The sequence below is a fragment of the Brachycentrus maculatus genome, unplaced genomic scaffold (assembly GCF_059751285.1).
Source record: "Brachycentrus maculatus isolate JH-2025_06_01 unplaced genomic scaffold, ASM5975128v1 h1tg000176l, whole genome shotgun sequence".
Lineage (NCBI taxonomy): Eukaryota > Metazoa > Arthropoda > Insecta > Trichoptera > Brachycentridae > Brachycentrus > Brachycentrus maculatus.
The window spans coordinates 1,835,499-1,859,383 of record NW_028280928.1 but is presented as its reverse complement, the minus strand read 5'-3'; the positions used below and the strand labels follow the sequence as shown (position 1 = coordinate 1,859,383).

The 23,885-nt window shown below is 31.9% G+C and overlaps 2 protein-coding genes across 10 annotated transcripts in view; both read right to left on the bottom strand.

Annotated features, from left to right (window-relative positions):
• LOC148308110 (uncharacterized) overlaps window positions 1–23,885 on the bottom strand; it is a 595,155-nt gene that overhangs the window by 51,494 nt on the left and 519,776 nt on the right. The window contains exon 5 of one of the 9 annotated variants that reach the window (XM_088262288.1): window positions 5,300–6,012. The exons of 7 other annotated variants lie outside the window; for them this stretch is intronic. In XM_088262288.1, coding sequence (XP_088118414.1) covers window positions 5,753–6,012 — 260 coding nt within the window. In that variant the 3' untranslated portion in view covers window positions 5,300–5,752. Of the gene's footprint in view, window positions 1–5,299; window positions 6,013–21,440; window positions 22,571–23,885 lie in introns of those variants that run through there. One more of the 9 variants, XM_088262322.1, reaches the window with a different exon arrangement.
• pre-mod(mdg4)-V lies at window positions 25–1,383 on the bottom strand. Its single transcript, XM_088262336.1, has 2 exons — window positions 1,141–1,383; window positions 25–273 (listed from the first exon to the last, which is right to left on the bottom strand). Exon 2 carries the CDS (start codon window positions 233–235, stop codon window positions 26–28), a length of 210 nt encoding a protein of 69 aa, XP_088118462.1. The 5' UTR covers window positions 236–273; window positions 1,141–1,383; the 3' UTR covers window position 25.

The window sequence follows — 23,885 nt, the reverse complement described above, 5'->3', positions numbered from 1 at the left end:
TTAAAAGTTCACATTTTTCTTAATTTTATTTAGATATTTTGATATAATCCCCGCTGATAGACTTGAAGTAAGTCGGCGCTTCGTGGTTGTGCAGCCGCTTGAGAGCGATAAGGTGATCTCCGAGGGTGGTCGCGGATGCTGTGCAGCGATACTTGGTGTACGAGGAGCATTTCCAATACCTCCTCTTTTCCTTAGAAGGTGGGCTGACGCAAGAGAATGTGAAACTATCCACCATGAGCAAGCGTTTCCCTCCAACTGTGGGAATGTACGTAACTGAAAACATATATAACAGTTATTATAACGTCTTTATTTTTATATTATTTATTGACATCTCATCAAAGATGAAGAAGAATATGGAAGTCTGGGCATTTATGGGGCTGACGACCGTCATAGGCTGGTTTAAGTGATCACTTTACACACGTGTAACATTCACCAATTCTACCCATTATTGACAACCACACTACTCAAATTCTTGGAAGTTTTACATATATGAACCAATTTAGAAACCTTGTTCTTGAATCAATTTTGTGAACAAGTATTTAGACACACTCAAAATGTTGTCTTTATTTTTATTAAAACTGTAAGAATTTGGGTAGATTGGTGACACAGTGGTGACGATGTTTAAATCAATACACAATATGGCTCCAGAGTATCTTAAAGAGCTGTGTATTCCAGATGAATTGGTTAATAGACGTCTCACGCTTCGATCGGCTACAACATCTGCAATGGGCAAAGTGATCTTACCGGCTCGCAACCAACGCACTAAATGCCGATGGCGTGGAATGCTCTTCCACCAATGGTTAGAAATAGTGAGAGTGAGATGATCTTTAGAAAAAGACTAAAAACACATTTGTTTGCTAAATCATTTCCACCATAATATTTTCCCCAATTCATTCACAGTGAAGCGCCCTTGAGGTATTATTTTACGAAAATGGCGCAATATAAGTTATCCAAATTTATTATTATTAACTACATCTTGCAAGCCTGAAAAGTTTTCACAGAGCAGGGCCATCCTTGGGTGCCATTTTTATTGGTACGGTGAAATCTGTATGTGTATATTTTACATAGGAATAATTGTTTGCGTTTTGAGATGTGACAAACATTTCAGCATCTGTAACATAATAAAAAATGAGTACATACATTACTTATTTTATAGATGCTTCAAAAGTGTATGCACCTACGGATATCATTGCACATTTAAGGTACTATGCGTGAGAATGTAAATTTTCTAGACATTTTTAAGGCTTCTAATTTTATTCAGTATGCAGTACCGTAGAATGGGGCTACTTGAAATTTGATGTGTTACTTGAGCCCAGTACAAAAAAGAGATTTAAATCTGTATTTCGTCTACAACAATGAACGTATCGTAACAATAAGTGTCACCTGTCAGGGAAACAATGAATCTATATTTAAATAGAAGGAACGAATACAATAATATATTGACTTTTGTTTTTTGTTGATGATTTGAATTATTTTAAAACCCTTGTTTATGTTAGACATGCTACCATTAAAAATCTTTCGTTTTTTTTCAATTAATAAAAACTCAATGTTAAAAAAAAAAACAAATTTATTTAGTCCAGTACTAATAATTCATTTACATACGAATAAATATAAATACATTATTTATGTCGATATTCTTGAATATTCGTATTCAATTTTGAGGTAAATAAAATAAGAACTCAATAATATGTAAAATTACATTAAAGATAAAAAAAAACAAGTATAACATACTTAGTGAAAAATCTGCAGGTTCACATTGCATTCAATATATATATATATATATACATATATATATATATATATATATATATATATATATATATATATATATATATATATATATATATATATATATATATATATATATATAATATATATATATATATATATATATATATATATATATATATATATATACAATATATATATATATACAATATATATATATATATATATATATATATATATATATATATATATATATATATATATATATATATATATATACATATATATATATATATACATATATATTTATACATATACTTGCTAGAATAATATTTTATTTTTTTACGTACTAAGATCTTCCATATTTTGGATATTAAAAGTATTGTCAACTTTGTGGTATGGTAATACAACACTCTCATTATCATCCATCATTCACTTAGTGTAACACTTACAAACACCTCTTATTAATAAAATGATTATTCGAACCGTGTTGTATTCATTTTTATGTACATCCCCGTTTTAGAAATGAAGTATGTGGGGGGTCCGTGGTTATGTTCGTTCAGGATTCCGTGCAACTGGTTATTTTTCAATACGACGCTGGCAGTACAGCCCCTGGAACGGTACGACGAGCACTTGTACCAGGTCTTCTCCTTCGAGGAAGAGACCCTGGAGTATGTGAAGCCGCCGATCATGATGGAATGCTTTCCCTTGGCGAGGGTCAGAAACTGAACTAGAAGACACAGAAAATATGTATTAAATCATATCCGCTCCCCAGGTGGTGCATATAGAGTCCACAAACTGTCTCCAGGCTTTTGTCGATGAATAATGGTTGAGTGGAAATGCGATGACTGACCATTCCCTGTAAACGTCTTTTCACTGATCCGTGTCTGTCTGCTGTGCTGGTCGGGGTTGTGGGCGTCTGTGTACAGGCCAACGTGGAGTCGGAATCGGATCTAGCTGACTAATTGAACTAAACACTAATCCCTTTCAATGCCTACACTGAGGTAGCTTATAATTTAATTTAAGCTCTAATTGGAGATAATCCAGATTTTTTGAACAAGTATTTGGACACACTCAAAATGTTGTAAATAAATTATCTGGTCAAATTATAAGCTTAGTAATAAAAATGAAAATGGTATTTTCTGGCGTTTCTCATGTGTGTGATTATAATCCGGGATTCGGATCTCACATACTAATATAAGAGTTTCTGCTTAGTAAAAAGCTTCTTTACATCTCACCAATAGATGTCTCTAGTGAAGTTTTAGTGATTCATGAACAAGGTTTCTAAATTGGTTCATATTTATAGAACTTCCAAGAATTTGAGTAGTGTGGTTGTCAATAATGGGTAGAATTGGTGAATGTTACACGTGTGTAAAGTGATCACTTAAACCAGCCTATGACGGTCGTAAGCCCCGTAAATGCCCAGACTTCCATATTCTTCTTCATCTTTGATGAGATGTCAAAAAATAATATTAAATAAATTTCGGATCTGTCAGGAAGCCTAGATGTTTATGTATCTGATCTGGGCATGCGGTGGGACAGTCTCCAGGCTTGTATTTGTATTTATTTAGATTGGCAGTGACAGGTATATTGAAAGCTTTCAAATGTATATTCACAGTAAAATCGGGATACAATTTTATATTGTTTCACATTTTCAATAAACTTCGCAACGGAGTTAAAAAAAATTGCTTTGCAAGAACAGATCTGTCAGGAAGCCTAGATTCTTTTATTTCTGATATTATTTCTAGATATCAATAAAAAAGTGATATCAAAAACTCCTAAAATCCAAAATATAAGGATTATTTAGTGTGTCCAAATTTTGGACACTTTAAAATATTGGATGCGGCGGGTATGCGGTGGGATAGCTTTCAATGTCTCCAGGCTTTTCTGTTGGTTGCCAGCTCCCTTGTATCCTCCCAAGCAGATCCGCGCCCCGAAGTTCTGACGAGACTGCCGACAAATTGTCACTGATGGTCGCCTGGGTGGCGCGAACCTGATGCCTTGTAAAACAGGCAAGCTTGATTAAGGCTCTCTCAGCAGGCATGCGGAGTACCTACATAGCCAAGCCAACTGAACCGTTTTTTCTTGACGACAGTTGTAACCAAGATTTGCTGCGTCCTACGCCTTATCTCTTCATTCCTCACAAAGTTAAAAAATATGTGCATGAGAGATGAATTCAAGATAAAATTTATCATAAATATTTTTGTTGACATCTCAGCATAGATGAAGATGAATATGGAAGTCTGGATATTTACAGGACTTACGACCTGTATAGGCTGGTAAAGTGATCACTTTAGACACGTGAAACATTCATCATTCTACCCATGATTCACAACCTTGCTTCTCAAATTTTGGAGCCTTATATGACTTTCAAAAGATAACATATATTTTTCTTACAAAATGAAATTAAATAGAATAATATCAAGAAGTGTATTATAATTGAAATTACGTATTACTTTAGTAAGGGTTTAAATCAGGATTTTCATAAATTTTATTAAATAAATGGATATTTTATAGGCAAATTCAAATAATATGTGGGTTAATCTAGAACCATTGGTTGACAACTCCTACTGCACATTTATTCCTATTGAAACTCTTACTACTTCAAGTTGAAACGAATTTATATGATATTTCAGATAAATTTGTTTTAAATGAATAGTAAAACCTATTAGTTTCATTTTATCAACATTGCTTGGTATTTTATTTTTATTTTTTATTTCAATGATTTAAACGAATCTTAAAATACATGTTTATGTAATACATATGCCATCCATTCCCAAAATGTAAAATCCATTTCCAAAGTCAAAATATTTGGGAAACCTCATAATACATGAAAAAAAAATTAAGATATGCAAATAAGACATATTAGCTACTACACCACGGAACCAGAAAAGTATAATACATTAGGCAATTTTAATGTAAAATCCATTCCTAGAGTCGAAATATAAGGGATACATCAGAATACATGAAAAAAATTATTGAGATAGGCAAATACATATAACACATCGTAGGTGTACTGGCGAAAAAAACTTAACTCGAAATTATGCAATTTTGACTTGATGATGCAAATTATAAAGTTTTCAACGTTTTATAAACTGGCAAAATACACTAAGTAGTTTAAAATGTCATATAAATGTGTTTCAAAAATAAATTCAACTATATGTATAATAGTGGTATTATGGTGACCACTGCTGACAATTCGTCGGCAGTTCTCGTCAGAACTTCGGGACGCGGATCTGACTTGACTGACATTTTTATCGATTGTTGCGCGGTATGATCGATAATCCTGAAATTATCCGGAGCATTGGTCTGTATGTTCCCGATAGTTACCTAAGACAGCGTCGGCATAGATTGTTTCACATTCATATACACAGGACCAACCTGCCGATGGTTATGCCTGTAGGAAGAGCTACCGCTATGTTGAACAATATCACATTGGATATTGATCTGTTCCATGTGTCCGAAGGAGTTTTCCGAAGCGGGATTCTTCTACACCTTTAAGTCTTCTTGCTTACTTTTACTTTTAATATATACGCCTTGAATATTGTTTGTTATGTATATATTATTTTTTTATTGAATAAATTGAATAAAAAATTGAATTGAATTGAAATTTATTTGAATTGGGAGGATGCAAGGGAGCTGGCAGCCGACAGAAAAGCCTGAAGACAGTTTGTGGACTCCGTATGCTCTACTTAGGGAGCGGATATGGCTTAATAAGTGGTATTTTATTCAGGCTTAAAGTTTTAAATGACAGGGATGATTAAAACAGGAATTTTATAGTTAATTTTTTTGCCAGTATACCCACGATATAAGCTACTACACTACGGAGTCAGACAAGTAAATATAATATATTAAGCAATTTTAATGTAAAATCCATTCCCAGAGTCGTAATATTTTGGAGCTACGTGATTATGATATCCTTCAAAATTGGCAACGCTTTCCCCACTTTATAGTTAATTTTTTTGCCAGTATACCCACGATATAAGCTACTACACTGCGGAGTCAGACAAGTAAATATAATATATTAAGCAATTTTAATGTAAAATCCATTCCCGGAGTCGTAATATTTTGGAGCGACGTGATTATGATATCCTTCAAAATTGGCAACGCTTTCCCCACGCATCAAGCAAAAGGCCGGACATTTCTTGCGGAAGGAAGAGGAGCATTTCCACTTGGTCAAGCCCCGGCTATTTTCTGCAGATACTTTGTAATGGGTATATCCGTTCAGCATCAGAAGCTTCACTTCCTTTGTTCCGTTTATTGTCTTGATAAACTTTGCCGTAACTGAAAAAGATTAATACGTGATTAATTAACAAATTTGTGAACATTAATTTTTATTTATCTTGTAATTGCACAGACAGAGTCGTGTGGAGTTCTATCCTCTCTGCCTACCCCTGGGGGAAAGCGGCGTGATGGTTAGTTAGTTAGTTAAGTCAAAGAAAGGATTGTTGTGGTAGTTTAGGTGAGAAGAACAGTAAAAAAATGAGGCGCATATAGTTACAAATAAAAGCAGAGAAAGACCGAGGAAAACAAGGCACGATAAAGTATTTCTAATACTTAAAAGTTAAAAGTCAGGAGTCGAAATAATTGGCAGGTATGTATAAATGTGGAAGGGCGAAGACTGCTTGCAAAGACAGATTGGTATAGCGTTATATCCTCTCTGCGTTCTCCTGCGGAGAAGCAGCGTCCTGATAAGATAGTTATTTGATAAACAGAGTTGAATACAATAGCATAAAGAAAAATAAAATCAAGTTTTTATTTACATCTCAACAAGAAAAAATCTATTGAAATGAGAATATGGAGGTCTGGGAATTAACAGGGCATACAATGTACCATTCATTGGTTTTAGTGATCATTAAATATAGTGTGTAACATTCACTATTCTACCCATGAATGACAATCACATTACATTTTAAAAAGTGGTTATAATACCGACTCGAACGTGGGTTTTAAATTAAAAAAAAAACAAATTTTAATATTTTATTGAATGGTTTATTTAAATTAAGAGAATTATGACAATATGAGCTTTCACAAAAAGTACTCTCGAAGTAGTCTTATGATAAGATTTATTTTAAAATGATTGTTTAAACTAGCCTCTTTTTATTTTAAACGAATTTCTAGGATAATATATAATGTAAAAAAATGTAACCACTAAGTATTATATCGAAATAAAAGTTTTTTTTTTTTCAATATCCATTCAGTTATATTAAAAACATTTGTACACAATATATGTATATCGAAATAAATATGAAAACATTAATAAACACGTTAATAAAAAATATCAAAAAAAATATTTTTCCTTAGTAGATTAAGGAATAAATTAAATAAAGATACTGCAGAACTAATTTACAAAACAATCATTCTTCCACATATAGATTACTGCTCAACAATATTATTTTTAGCAAACGAAGGAAATTTAAATAAACTAGAAATTATACAAAATAAAGCGATGAGAATAGTTCTTAAGAAAAATAAATAAAGCAATGTAAAAAAAATGAGAGATGAACTAAAATGGTTATCTGTAAGAAGAAGACTTAAATTTAATATGTTGATATTTATACATAAATTTTTTCACGATAAATTACCAAAATATTTTAAGGATAAAGTTGTCTTACACAAAAATTGTCATGAATATGCTACTAGACAAAAGGATAAAATAAGACTACCATTATTGAAAAGAGCTGAGTCGCAAAATTGCTTGATGTATAAGGGTTTAAAAATGTATGATGAGATGCCTGAATGTATGAAGAATGAAAAGTGTCTGAAAGAATTTAAAAATAAATGTCTAAGTTACTGTAAGGAAATGTAAATATATAAAGATGATGTAAATGTATATAATAGTTTATATTAGTTTTAATATAAGCTAACTTAAGAAATAAATAAAAAATAAAAAAAATAAATAGTCTTTCTTCTTATTTGTGTACCTTGTTAGGTCCCCCCAACGTTGGCGATCACTATGAGGTAATATTTATCCATTTTTTATTTAAGATTTACATGGTGAACACCACTATTTATTATAATTTATTTAAAACATCGTGACTAACAGTCATATAGTGATTGGTGTTTAAATTCAGATTCGATAAAAAGTTTTGAAATAGTTTTATTTCTATTAATTGATTCGGCGGTAATTTTGTGATAATATATGTCGCTCACTCCTTTCAAGAACGTCATAAATCAAAAAACTTGATTTTTCAGAAGAACGTTTTTAAAGTTTAAAAATATAATACAATGTATTAAAAATAAATATCAAGCCACTTATTGAACTTTTTACTGTGCAACGGATCTTTTTAGGTAAAACCTGATGGTATTTTCTCCATTTGAAAAATATTTAATATATTTCAAAAAATAATTAAACAATAACTTTTCTTCAAAATGCAAAAACAACACTTTCTGCCCTGTAGCAGGTAAATATTAAGTTAAAAACATCCCTCTTTTGCTGGGATATAGTAAATTTTATGGGCGTTCTGAAAACATGTACAACTGAAAATTGACGATTTTTGATTTATGACGTTCTTGAAAGGAGTGAGCGATGTCCATTTTTAACTTAAGTTTTACTCGGTAAATACCACTTTTTTTTAAAAATCTATCGTGACGCATTTTTGTGACATTTTTTTCTTAAAATGAACTGACATAAAAATATGTATACAATAGTCATAAAGTGATTGGTATTAAAATTCAAGTTTCATGAAAAGCTTTGAATCAATTTTTATTTCTATTAATTGATTAGGCAATCACTTTGATTTATGTATTTATTTTAAATCAAACACAGATTTTTTGAGCCTACTAAGTTGTATTTTATTAACAAAAAACACATAAAAAATTATGTAGTGACAATTGTTTCGCCTTGTTAGGGCATTATCAAACGAATGTGAAGATCAAATGGACTACGGTCCTTATGCAGCTATCCAATTCTAAGTGACAGTTTTAACACGTGCAGCAATAATTTATGGGAGACAACAGTAGCTAATGGGGGATGTAGGTATGTATACCCTTATATTACATCTTATACACCTTATACTACATCCCCCATTAGCTACTGTTGTCTCCCATAAATTATTGCTGCACGTGTTAAAACTGTCACTTAGAATTGTATAGCTACATAAGGACCGTAGTCCATTTGATCTTCACATTCGTTTGATAATGCCCTAACAAGGCGAAACAAATATAAATTTTTATGTGTTTTTTGTTAATAAAATACAACTTAGTAGACTCAAAAAATCTGTGTTTGATTTAAAATAAATACATAAATTAAAATGGAGTTCTACAAATTAAACGCCAAGTCAATAAATAAATCACTGTGATAATATCGATCAACCTAAGTTTTACTTGGTATATACCAATATTTCTTAGAATCTATTGTGACACATTTTTTATTTTTTACAAAGCATAAATGAACTTTACACTCCTCATAGGATACATAATATGTAGAGAGCTTATTTCTTACCTCTCCCAAATACTGGGCTTTAGATGTCGCAAGATAGAATGGCAGTTCATAAGTTCTGTAAATGACTAGATTTCGTATCCCCTTCGCAAATTTCTTAATTAAATCAAATTTTAATATCTCAAACTTCACTTCACTAAGGAGTCTGGTGCAGTGCCATCAATAGTCCAACTTTTATATTGCTTAATTAGTCTGAGGACTCCAGTGCTGGAAAATGAATATTTCGGTGGTTCGTGATTGTGTTCTCCTCTGGCGTACAGTATGACGTCGTCGTAGAGTGTGACAAACGATGGACATCTAGTTTTGTTCCTGTAGTAAGTGCACTTCCACCACGTCTTGTAGTTTGACGAGTGTGACTTGGCGAACGTGAAGTCTCCCAGAAGTAACAGTTTCCTTCCGCCCTCCGCTGCTACGAATCGCACTAAAAACCATAAAAATTTACAAATTAATAACGAAACTGTAGAAAAATTAAAAAAAAAGATCCTAAATATAAGTATGTCGGCCTCCATAGCGTAGTGATTAGTGCATTTGGCTACCATGCTTGGAGGAAACCGGTTTAATTCCCAAGAGAGGTTAAAAAAAGTAAATAGGTATGTAATTATAATAAAATAACAATAAAAATTAAACACTTGAAAATACCATTTTAATGAGTTTCATTTATTTATACGACTAGTTTCGAAAACTTATAATGTTTGGTACAAATTAAAACTAACATAATCAACATGTCATTCCACAAAGTTAATGCCGGATCAATAAATAATGTAATTATATTACTCTAGGTTGGTAGGGTAGACTGGGTACGGTTGAAACACAGGACGGTTGAAACAGAGCAAATATCTTGCAAACCGTATGCGGTAGGGTGAAGGGTCCAAGGGACGAACATAGCGGACAACAAGTTTAAACACGAATATCAGTGTTGCATCGCTCGCCGCGTGGTGCAGTTGCTTGTAGGAGGTCCTATTGTATTTTGATAACCAAAAGTAAGTATTTTTGTTCTGAGAATTTTCCTTTTATTACGGTTTCTATTGAAACGATATTATTGAGAATGATTTCATGTTTGAAATGAAGCTTGTAGATCACGATATAGTGATTAGTTTTAATGTGCCATTATTGTTAACATTACTATTTTTTGTTTTCCACCTAAAGTAGGGGTTGGGGACGGTTGAAACATTTTTTGTGGGTACGGTTGAAACAACATATTTTTTCAGTTTTCCTGTTTTCTAGATGCCGATAGTACGCGCAAGAAAGACTTCGAGAGGGGAGGTCGACGTGTTAAGGTATACATACGCTTATGAGGAGGTTAAAGCAGAAGATTCACTGCAAAAATCGGCGGAGAAGCATGGATTAAACCACTGTTCGCTCATTATATATATATACGAAAGCAAGATGCATCTGGCGAAGAAGAAAATGGGATATAAACCTCACAATGAAGTTTTTAATAAAGAGCAGGAGCAGGAGCTTGCAAAATACTTGCAACTAAAAAAAACTGAGACAGAAGAGATATGAAAGGAGCATGAAATAAGGTTGAAACGGATGAAAACTAAGTAAGTCAAGAAAAGATTGGATGGAGGAAAAAGTAGGAGGATCGTTAAAGGAAAAAATTATCATAATACGCAACAGGAATCATCATCAGAAGAGGACGAGTGCTATTGTCTTGTTTGTCTGTCACTGTATTCAGAGAGCAGATCCGGTGAAAAGTGGATACAGTGCACCACTTGTAAACTGTGGGCTCAAGAAGACTGCACAAAAGGTGGTCTTAGCTATGTTTGCCACAATTGCGACTCGGAATAATCCCAAAGCTAGATTTTCGCTTGATTTATGACTAATCAAAATGAAAGAAGTGTTTCCTTTTAGTTTATTCACAGATTATTTTCGTTCGATTTGTTTTTTTTTAATGCCATTGTTTTTAGTTGTTTTTGTTCATTACATATCTGTAGACTGATTAATATTGTCATGCGGTGCCATAATTATTTATAAAACAAAAATAAATAATGAATAAAACGTCTTACAATATTAAATATTGATTTAGTTGCGTGTGTTTCAACTGACCCCAATCACTGTTTCAACTGCCCCTGGTATGGGGACGGTTGAAACAAATCGGATATATTTTTTAAATTTGATCTGCCACTAATAATAACACACCGGGTACTGAAATAATACTTCCCATTAGTAGACAGAAACACGCTCTTGTATTTAATGCATCTTCATCATCGCTTGACTTGTAAAGAGCAATACTATGGACAATATAAGCAAAATTGTTTCAACCGTACCCAGTCTACCCTACCTGCAGCGTAAGGATATTCACTTTTCCATGTATCCAACTATCAAGATACACTGCTTCTATACGGTGCAGTGCCCTATGCACCATTGAGTGCAGATAACGGTTAGAATTATGTTAGAGATACCAAAGATCTTTTGGATCACCTCAATGTCAGGTAATTTAAATTAAAAAAAGAGAATGTTAGTAATGTCAGCACATAACCACTCACCGAAATTATTGTCTACCGGTTTCGAGACGTACACCTTTCTTCGTCAGGACAATCACTACACCAGCATGGAAACAATACTACACGTCACTACCATAGCACTTTTCACACACTTATAACTACATTAAATAATAATCACATGCGTTTTTGGTAGTCCCGAAGGCCAACATGTACTAAGGATTGCAGAACAACATGCGTTAAAGGCCAAGGTCACGAACATTGGCAATGGTAACGAATGAATTGTAGAGGTCAAAAATGCAACTAGTTTTAATTTTATTTATTTAGATTAACTTCTTTTACGGAAGAAATGTATAATGGCGGGATTAATGCTAAGAAGCAATATCTTCCAACTAACCAAAAAAAATCGTGATACTGTTGAAAGTTTGAACTTTATTCGGTCATTTGTAATTAGACAGCAGATATTGTTTGTAAAAAAGGTATAAGAAATATATAACCTACAATTAATTACAATATGTAAGAGTAAATGAATAATTTCACATTGAATATTTAATAAACAGTAAATTGATAAGAGCAAGGAAGGCGAAGAAAGATGGATCAGGTAAAAAGTTAAGGGGGAGAGGTTTGGGAAACTCAGAAAGAATGATGTGATACACATAACACTTGGGGTTTTAATGATTTAGTCAGGCGTTTCTTGAAAGTCATCAGAGATGTCGAATTTTTCATAAGGTTTCATCAGTTTTCCAACAAAATCTTGGAAAAGCTTATTTTATTTTTATATAACATCCGTTTTGTAAACTCTTATATATCGGGGGGGAGTGATTATGGCTGCCCAAACACGAGATAACTTTATCGTCTCTAACTAGAATGGAGGCCAGGCATTTCTTTTGCAGGTACGATGAACACTTCCACGTGATAACCCCTTGTTGATTTTTATTTCTTCTGGAGTATGTGTACTGGTTCAGCATCAGAAGTCTCACACCGTTATTGGTAGTTATAAAAATTCCTGAAAAAAAAATAAATAAAATTTTCGTCCTTAACGACTATCACAATAAGGTATTTAGAAAAACTACAATACAAAAAATATGTAAAAAAAATAATGTATATACATATTTATTCTTCTAACCCTTATCCGCACCCCAAAGGTGCATAGGGCAATGCATCGTATAGAAGCACTGTTATCTTGACCGTTAAATACACGTAGGAAAGGTGATCAGCCTTCCTCTTCAGATACCAGTCCAGGGTAATATTGAATAAATATAAGACTGAAAAATCATTAATATTTATTTTCACCCTCTTGAGAATCGAACCCGGGACCTCCAGCATGGTAGCCTAGCGCGCTAACCACTACATTATGGAGGCGGACAAATGTGTATATATATATATATATATATATATATATATATATATATATATATATATATATATATATATATATATATATATATATATATAAACTTACTAACTAACCACTAACCATCACGCAGCTTTCCCCGAAGGAGTAGGCTGAGAGAATAGAGAGCCACACCAATCTTCGCTTCTCTCACCTTCATACATACACGCCAATTATTCCAATTCCTTACCTGACAACTTTCAAGTATTTTAAATAGAAGGTAAGTTTTCCTCGGTCTCATTTATTCGTTATAAATGCCGAATTAGCTCCACTTTGAAGTTATTTATATCAAGTTTTTTTATTGATAGCTGAACACAGATGAAAAAGTCATGAAGGTTTCTGTAAGAAAAAATACTAAGCGAAAAAGTAGGACGACTTTTTTGTGTCTACAAGTATTTTAAAAACACGCAAGTACATTCCGCTCACTCCTTTCAAGAACGCCATAAATCAAAAATCGTCAATTTTCAGTTGTGCATGTTTTCGAAATGCCCAGAAAATGTACTATATCCCAGCAAAAGCGGCATATTTTTAACTTAATATTTACCCGCTACAGGGCGGAAAGTGTTGTTTTTGCATTTTGAAGAAAATGTATGTTTTAATTATTGTTTTAAATATCCTAAATATTTTTCAAATAGAGAAAAAACCTTCAGGTTTTACCTAAAAAGATCCGTTGCACAGTAAAAAGTTCTAAAAGTGGCTTGATATTTATTTTAAATACATTGTATTATATTTTTAAACATTAAAAATAAAAACGTTCTCCTGAAAAATCAAGTTTTTTGATTTATGACGTTCTTGAAAGGAGTGGGCGATTTGTTTACCTCTACCGAAGATACAATTTTTACGCCGTAAATACGGATGTTTTAATGAAATCCCAGTTTATATTTTATGTACACAATTTATTTATTTATAAATAATTAAGTACTAGAAAATAATTTAATAAAATATTTTGATCTTGAGACACTATTCTACAAATAAAATTTATCTTTTTTACAAACCAAGTTCATCATTTAACAAATTAATATATCCATTTGTCTATCAAATTTTAATTAAGTAAAATTCGATTTCCAATGGGTTATAAGACAATGTAACCCAGATTAAAATTTCTTTTTCAGGATCCACATACCTCGGAACATTGAAATTGTGATATCCTAAGTGAGATATGATTATTATTCGATCTCCAATAGGTCATTAGACACTGTTACCGATATTTACTTTACTTTGACGTAATATCTTCTTCCATAATCTACGTCCCTCGGAAGATTGTAATTGTAGCATGATATGAGCACAATTCGATCTCCAATAGGTCATTAGACACTGTTACCGAGATTTACTTTACTTTGACGTAATATCTTTTTCCATAATCCACGTCCCTCGGAAGATTGTAATTGTAACATGATGTGAGCACAATTCGATCTCCAATAGGTCATTAGATAATGTTATCTAGATTCACTTAACATTGACATAATATCCTTTTCCAAAATCCACGTACCTCGGAAGGTTATAATTGTTATATCTCAATTAAGATACGAGTATAATTCGATCTCCTTTAGGTCATTGGATAATGTAATCTAGATTCACTTTACTTTGACATAATATCCTTTTCCAGAGTCCACATACCTCGGAGGATCGTGGTTGTGACATCCCGAGTAGGATATGACTTGATCACCCCTGACCAAGGCGTAGCACTGGCACTTTTTTCTTCTATACGATGAGCATTTCCAAGTCACCACCTGATCGGCAGCCTTGTACACCATATAGTGCGTGAATTGATTGAGCATCAGTAGATTCACTCCAGATTTGGTCGTAATGAACATTACTGAAAATAATAGAAAATGAGTAATTTATTTTATTGTTTTTTTAATTTCATGTCAACGGACCCAGTCAAATTGAAATATGTTGTTTAATTTATAGAATTAAACAACTTTGTTTTAACCACATTTTTTATTACTGGTTTCTACGGTTTTTACGGAGTATGTGGAAGTTTTTGGTAAGAGAATGTAATTAATTATGAGTATTGTAATGTTTTTAATGTTTTAGAACTTAATAAACCCTGATGATGACAAGGTTCTTGTCGAAACCGGTAGGTTAAAGTATACTAATAATAAAAAAGTGATTAAAACAAAGATGTTACATTTTAAAAAGTTGATAAAATGGGCCACAAAGTATCTGCAAAAAAACATTCATGAAATAAATATAATTAAACTAAAGCTTTGTTTTTGACCACTTTTACTTATGGTTCTTTCCTCCAACCCGTTTCGACAAGCACCGTGTCATTTTCAAGGATAGATATGTACTGCATACCAGTTGAAGAAAAGTATAAACATAAAACTGGTTATAAATAAACTTTTAGTTTCATACTAAAGTTTTATAAAATGAGTCAAAGGTATCATCTGCAAAAAAACATTCAAGTAAACAATAAAAATGCTTTATGAAACTGTCAACGAGATAAAAATCGATAGGCAGCTTCAGTTTATGAATAACAATAATAATAAAAAAAGTAATTTATTAAAGACATGTAAATTCATTTATTAAAAACGTTTCTGTAGAGGAAAAAATGTACAAGATGACCCAAATCATATTTTACAAAGAAAGGCAATAAAATACATTAAAAAATAAATACTCAATAAAAGTAAAAGTGTAAGTCTCTCTCCAAGCACAAGAGTCTCTAGGCACAGCAAATCGATATATAAATGTTTTCCATATGTATAAATGTTTCAAATGTATTATGTTATGAATAAAAATGTAAATATATTAAATTTAAAAAAAGTAAAATAAATAATAATTTTTTTTTAACGAAATAAGTATTGTAACGAAAAAACAAACCAAGTTCAAAATTATGATTGTTTTGTAAATACTTTACGAACATATTACTAGAAACAAGGATAATATAAGACTGCCATTGTTGAAAAAAACCGAGTCACAAAATTGTTTAATGTATAAGGGTTTGAAAATGTATGATGAGATGCCTGAATGTATGAAGAATGAAAAGAGTCTAAAAGAATTTAAAAATAAATGTTTTGTTTGCTGTAAGATGTAAATATATATATATATATATATATATATATATATATATATATATATATATATATATATATATATATATATATATATATATATATATATATATATATATATATATATATATATATATATATATATATATATATATATATATATATATATATATATATATATATATATATATATATATATATATATATATATATATATATATATATATATATATATATATATATATATATATATATATATATATATATATATATATATATATATATATATATATATATATATATATATATATATATATATATATATATATATATATATATATATATATATATATATATATATATATATATATATATATATATATATATATAAATATATATATATATATATATATATATGTATATATATATATATATATATATATATATATATATATATATATATATATATATATATATATATATATATATATATATATTCTATATTTTTTGACATCTTATCAAAGATGAAGAAGTCTGAGCATTTGCGGGGCTGACGACCGTCAAAGGCTGGTTTAAGTGATCACTTTACACACGTGTAACATTCACCAATTCTACCCATTATTGACAACCACACTACTCAAATTCTTGGAAGTTCCATATATATGAACCATTTTTTTAAAACATTGTTCTTGAATCACTAGAACTTCACTAGAGACATCTATTGGTGAGATGAAAAGAAGCTTATTATTGAGCAGAAACTCTTTTATTTGTATGTGAGGTCCGAATCCTGGATTATAATATGAAAATAACTCCTGTTATTGGAGATAATCTAGATTTTGTGAACAATTATTTGGACACACTCAAAATGTTGTGAAACCACTTTTTCTTTGAGACTAATTCACTGGTCTAGCAGAAGAAGCCGTTTGTTTCGAAACTAGCTGACATGATACTCAAATCAATAATAATTATTTATATTTAAAGTTATGATAAACAAAACTATTTTGAAAATTATATTATAACTTCAAATATTTTGACCCGCTGGAAATTGATCCCAGAACATATAGCATTGTTAAATCACTAACCATTACACTACGGAAGCGGTCAATTGATTTGGCTGACAAAAATCGTTTCCAAATATTTGTATGTAAAAATTTTATTTTCACATTTTAAAGACATTCAATACAATTCTTCGGAGACTCTTCGTGTTTTTACTTTACATTTCGCTCACTCCTTTCAAGAACGTCATAATTAAAAAATCGTCAATTTTCAGTTGTGCAAATGCCCAAAAAATGTACTATATCCCAGCGAAAGAGGCATATTTTTAACTTAATATTTACCCGCTACAGGGCAGAAAGTGTAGTTTTTGCATTTTGAAGAAAAGGTATAATTTAATTTTCTTTTTAATATACTAAATATTTTTCAAATGGAGAAAAAACCTCCAGGTGTTATTTAAAAAGATCTGTTGCACACTAAAAAGTTCAATAAGTGGCTTGATATTTATTTTTAATACATTGTATTATATTTTTAAACTTTAAAAACGTTCTCCTGAAAAATCAAGTTTTTTTATTTATGACGTTCTTGAAAGGAGTGAGCGATTTGAGACTTTAGCCGAGATTTACTATACTTTTATATAAAACCCTTTCCCAGAATCTAAATAAATCGGAGGATCGTGTATATGCGCACCAGAATATGATATCACTTTACCCCCTCTAACCAGAGCATAGCACTGGCACTTCTTCCTTCTGTAAGATGAACATTTCCAAGTGGTTGTCTGATCGACTGTTTGGCGAACCATACAATAAGTGAATTTATGTGAGCATCAACAGGTTCACTCCACTTTTAGTTTTTATAAAAACTCCTGAAATAAAAAAAAAAACTTTTTTCAGTAAAGCGTGCAGAAAGCGAACTCAAACACATTCTTAAGAGATTTCAACCTTTTTAAATTAATGTTTTACTTAGTAAATACCACTATTTCTTAAAATCTACTGTGACACGTATTTCGATGTTAGATAATGTCCTAAGAAGACGACACGTGTCACGTATTAAAATACTACTACTACTACTACTACCATCAAGCCGTTTCCCCGCAGGGGTAGGCAGAGAGGATGGAACGCCACACTCTTCTGTCCTGACATACACTCCTCGCCTCCTTCACATCCATACATCTAGTCATACATGCCCTCCGATTACGCAGAGTTTTGACACCGCCAGATTTTAGGTTCTGATTGATCTGATCGTGCCAAGTCTTTTTCGGTCGTCCACGTTCTGTTTTCCCTCTCACATTCGCCACATATATTTTCTTAGTCATTCTCTCGCTATCCATTCGCTCCACATGTCCATACCACCGCAAAGAGCTCTTCCTAATCTTTTCAATTATTCCTCGTTCAGCCGTATTCGTATTAAAATATACATAAATAAATGTAGAATTCAACCAAATAAACCTTGTTTAATTTTGGATATAATACCCAACAAAAAACATACTACTTACAGTTGTGTTTACCTTTAAAACATTAATTCTCTCATAATTGCCAGGTCAATAGATTCATCCTTTCCCAGAAAATAAATATAAATATACGTACCTACATGCCCCATTAACTATTGTTTGTTGTCCCCCGTAAATTACTGCACATGTTAAAACTATTTCTCAAGTACCTAGAATTGAAAAGCTATTTAAGGACCATCAGTCCACTTAATCTTCACATTCGTTTGAAAATGCCATAACTAGGTGAAACAATTGTAACAATTTTAATTTTAATGTGCTTTTTAACAATAAAATGCAACTTAGAAGATACCGAAAATCCGTGTTTGATTCAACAATTACTTCATAAATTAAAATGGAGTTCTACAATTTAAACACCAAATCAATGAATAAAGAAAAAATAATAAAAAGACATTTCATTTTACCAAAATATAAATGTTATTTAGATACCTACTCATAGATGTAAATATATATTTTAATTGTTAAATAAAAACACAAGTTTTTTACCACTTGATTTTTATTTTAAAGACTAGATTCGGAAGCTACAGATGCTTCCATCTTCGGGTCAGGCCCGAATCATTAGTCGATAAGTCAATTTCAAAATTAAATTAAAACGCTTTATACTTCAATTCGGCAGTTACTGTGGAATCATATCCATCTGTTTTTCATTAAAATCTCACTTGGTAAATATAATATCAACATTTTTTATAATCTTTTGTGACACGAAGTTCGATGCATTCCTCACCATTTTCAAACAGTTTGATCATCGTCTTTCATAAAAATAAAATTAAAATAATATCACACATGTATCACTATTTTAATAAAACAATTTCTTCAGCTAACTCGCTAGAGTGCCAGAAATGAAGACTCTAAGGAGTATGTATACCTGGGAAGAGTCTACAAGATAGAATAAGGAACTCCTGTATAAGAGAAATATGCGAGATCTACGATGTCGTTAGGTGGGGAAGGCAGCGAAGAAAACAATAGGAGGTGCAAGTGAGAAGCATGGAACCATCCAGACTCCCCCACATTGCATTTCGCAGCTAACTCCAAGGTAGGTGACTCCAGGGCAGACCACCAAAGAGACACACAAGAGAGACAGCTGTGAATCAACATCGCAAGAGGATAGATGATCCCTCTTAAAAACTGGCCAAAAGGCCTACACCAAAAAGACGAGGAATTTTTTCAGTAGAAAAGATGTACTACTATTAAAGATATCACTAGGCATGGATTGCCTTAATATTTTTAAACCTTTTTTCCAGGCAAACTTCACACATGTTCAAATAGAGCTCTATATCCTGTCGTGTAACATTTCTAAAGTTACACGAAAGCTTTTTAACCATGCGATCTCGTCCTCCATGACCGATGGACATGTGTGCATCGTGAATAATGTCGAACAATTCGTCATCAGTTACATAAAGCTTTATACTACCCGTAGCCCCTTTTAGGGGTTGTACAAGTTTATAGACATTTTCTACTAGAATAGCGTCATATTTTTTGAGTAGGGCGTAATGCCTCGAATGTTTCTTGCCGGAAATTTTGACGTTTTTTATGTCATTTATCAACTTCTGGTAACGCTCCGTAGTAAGGAAGGCACAGTTACTTGGTCTATTGGATCTACTCGATGTAAGTTTGTCGTAAAACCGTTGTTTCAAAAGCTGAATACTATGATCTTCGTATGTTGTCGGCTCCTTCTTGCACGCTATTGAAGAGATTGGTAAAAAACCTGAAATAAAAGAAAAATCAGTTTTTAATTTAAGTTTTACTTGGTAAATTCCACTGTTCATTAAAATCTATTGTGACACGTGTTTCGATGCATTCCGCATCATTTTTTAACACTTTACTTTTAGCTAAGTGTATATTTTTTTTTAAATTGTGACTTTGCGACAGTGAATGTTGAAGATCAGTGGGAACATAGACAATAGGAGGGAGGCTATAGTCATTGTCATATTTAGCTACGTATAAAATATAGAATTGACGTTCTTTGTTGATTTGATGACGTTGACCGTTCTATTCCCCACCTCGGCGCATATAATTTACATATTTTAAGTAAATAAAACATTACTTTAACAAATGCTTTAAAATTTCAATATTTGAGTAGGTACTTTTAACGAGTATTTTCATTGTATATATGTTTTTCAAATTGAATACTTACATACATCCAAAGAAGTGAGAATTTCATATTTCTCAAGGCTCACTAGATAAACCTTTAAAGAAAAACTAATGATCCGCAAACGCTTAGGCGCCCTAAAAACGGTGCAAATATTATTTTTCCTTGAATGATTTTGCAGATATTTTGTGGCACATTTGATAAAACTAGATAAAATAAAACTCAAACTTTGTATTTAACCACTTTTTTACGAAATATGAATATGTCACAGGTTTAACTTAAGTATGTGTCCATCTCTGAAGATAACGATGTTCTTGTCAAAACCGGGTGGAGAAGAGTACCAAAGTTAAAAGTAGTAAAAAAAAAGAGTTGTATTTTATTTACATATTTTTTGTTGAAAAAATGTGTTAAAAACGGAATTGACGAATTCACATGAAGTGTGATTAGCAAAACTTTAATCTATTTTTATATATTTTCACTCACGTGATTTGTGGGCGTCTGCAGAAACAGTACAAGCAGTGGTGAGAAACTAAATAAATGATTGTCAATCGTACAATGAAACGATCGATCGGTTGCTTCAACGATGTTATTCAACGCACTTTCAACTATTTCTCTTCATTCGCCGAAATTCGCAAATAGAAATCGCCTAAATTGGTTGTCATTTAACGTTTATAAATATAAAACAATCAACAAAATTCATACGATATGACTTTTATAAAAAGAAAACTGAGAACGAGTGAGAATATGTTGTTTTACAATGGGGAGAATCGGATAATTCTCAGGAAGTGTAAGAAACAGGAAGACAAAATTGATAGAAAAAAGTAAACAATATTTATGTACACATATATATTTTTATTTATTACATTTATTTATATGCATATATCAATTATGACGAATTAATTATCAAGTTAAAATTTCATCTAGTCCTGATAAAAACAAACAACCTATTTCACGTGTCATATATCAGCAAAAAATTACATATTTTTAAGCCTGAGAAGTTTGATACGAAACGTATTGAGTTGAAATATCTTCTATCTTCTATGGCAAAGTAAATTTTCTCAAACGCGACTGCTCCCACTCAGATCGACAAACGTACTGCCGAACTATGCCTCTTTGAACGCCGTCCGCGAGGTCCATATTAACTCCGATTGTATCGTGCATGGTGCAACAACGGACCATGTGCGTACGTGATGTACGAATATCTTATTTTTTGACAGCTCATCAAAGATGAAGAAGAATATAGGAGTCTGGGCATTAACGGGGCTGACGACCGTCATAGGATGGTTTAAGTGATCACTTTACACACGTGTAACATTCACCAATTCTACCCATTATTGACAACCACACTACTCAAATTCTTGTAAATGACGGTCGTCAGCCCAGAATTCCATATCCTTTTTCATCTTTGGTGAGATGTTAAAAAATAATATGAAAAATACTCCTATAATTGGAGATAATCCAGATTTGTGAACAAGCATTTGGACACACTCAAAATTTTGTACGAATATCTTGTCACGGCGTTTGCTTAGTGAGGCGTTAATAAACAAAATGAATCTTAAAAATTGCTAAACAAAATTTACTCTTTATACAATTTTGCTCTTTACACAACGATACCAAAGGAAGGCTCGTAAATAAAACTGTCCTAAAGATACAAGCAATATTAGTTTTATATGATTTCGTTAAATGCGGTTTAAGAAGAAATTTCTAGTAAAAATTTCTAAAAATTGATATCTTGTGTTATTCAAACGCATATTTCTTAGATTAACTTTACGAATGACAATGTTCTCCAATATATCTAACAATTATCTCTTGATACGTAGTTATTGACGCAGGACAGCTAGTTTTCCTGTACATGATGCATTTCCACCACCGTTTCCCGTCTGGCCGTATTTTTACACATGAAAATATTACTCCATCCACCAGCAGGCATTGCTTCCCATTTTTTCTCGTGACAAAGCGCGCTAAAAGAAATAAGAAAAATCACGTTATAGTACATTCAAATGTTTTTTTTTCATGTTTTATACTGATAGAAAAGAACTCCACCGACAAACTACATCAGACGGCTTGGCGGGTAAAAAAGAAATAAAAAATATATTTTCTTTAATCCTAGATTACGGGACGTACGTAATATTTAGGGCGGACATTCAAACTGTTGGCAGCATCGACATAACACATGTAAAGAATGTTGTGATAACGAGCGTGCATGTTAATTTTAACGTTTATGGTAAAATGTGATTTTTTATGGTCGTACATTACGATGGTCCCGTATTAAGGTACAATGAATTAAGTCCCGTTCAAAACATGTTCAAAACATAATAATTTAAAAGATTAGGAAGAGTTCTTTGCGGTGGTATGGACATGTGGAGCGAATGGATAGCGAGAGAAGAAAATATATGTGGCGAATGTGAGAGGGAAAACAGAACGTGGACGACCGAAAAAGACTTGGCACGATCAGATCAATCAGAACCTAAAATCTGGCTGTGTCAAAAGTCTGCGTAATCGAAGGGCATGTATGACTAGATGTATGGATGTGAAGAAGGCGAGGAGTGTATGTCAGGACAGAAGAGTGTGGCGTTCCATCCTCTCTGCCTATATATATATATATATATATATATATATATTTATATATATTTATAAATGTGTGTTTATATTTATATATATAATATATTACGAAACATTCTTGAATCACTAGAACTTCACTAGAGTGTATTATTGTCACTAACTTTTGAACTGTGGTATTTTATAGTAAACGGGTTCCATACTGTTTAGTTCCATAAATTCTGCTCGACCCTTAAGAAAGGACTAAGCACACACAAAAAACTACTTGTCTCAATCATGTCTGACGGACAATACTGACAAATTATGCATATAGGAAATGCAACATGTTATCTTATTCATGTGCCCTGTCAGGTGCCCCAACGCACAGTGCGTTATATTGGCAATCTAGCGGAACTTTATTATTTTTTTGCAACGTTGCAACGTTGACGCTCACTTTTTATAAATTATTAGTTGCTTAGGCTTGCTATAAAAAATATGAAATAAACATATTTGTGTTCATAATAAAAACATAAATATTTGTGTATATTTTTTGTGTTCAGGTAGTAGAAGAATATAAATTAAGGATTGCTAGTTCTTCGACTTTAATTTATTCTACATTTAAGTTACTAGGAGCTCCAAGTGAGTGACTGCTTTTAAGAAGAGACAAATCTGGAATGACGTTTGCTAGGCAACGTGGGTATGCGCACGGGATGTTGTTCTCACCACCATGTCTGCAAC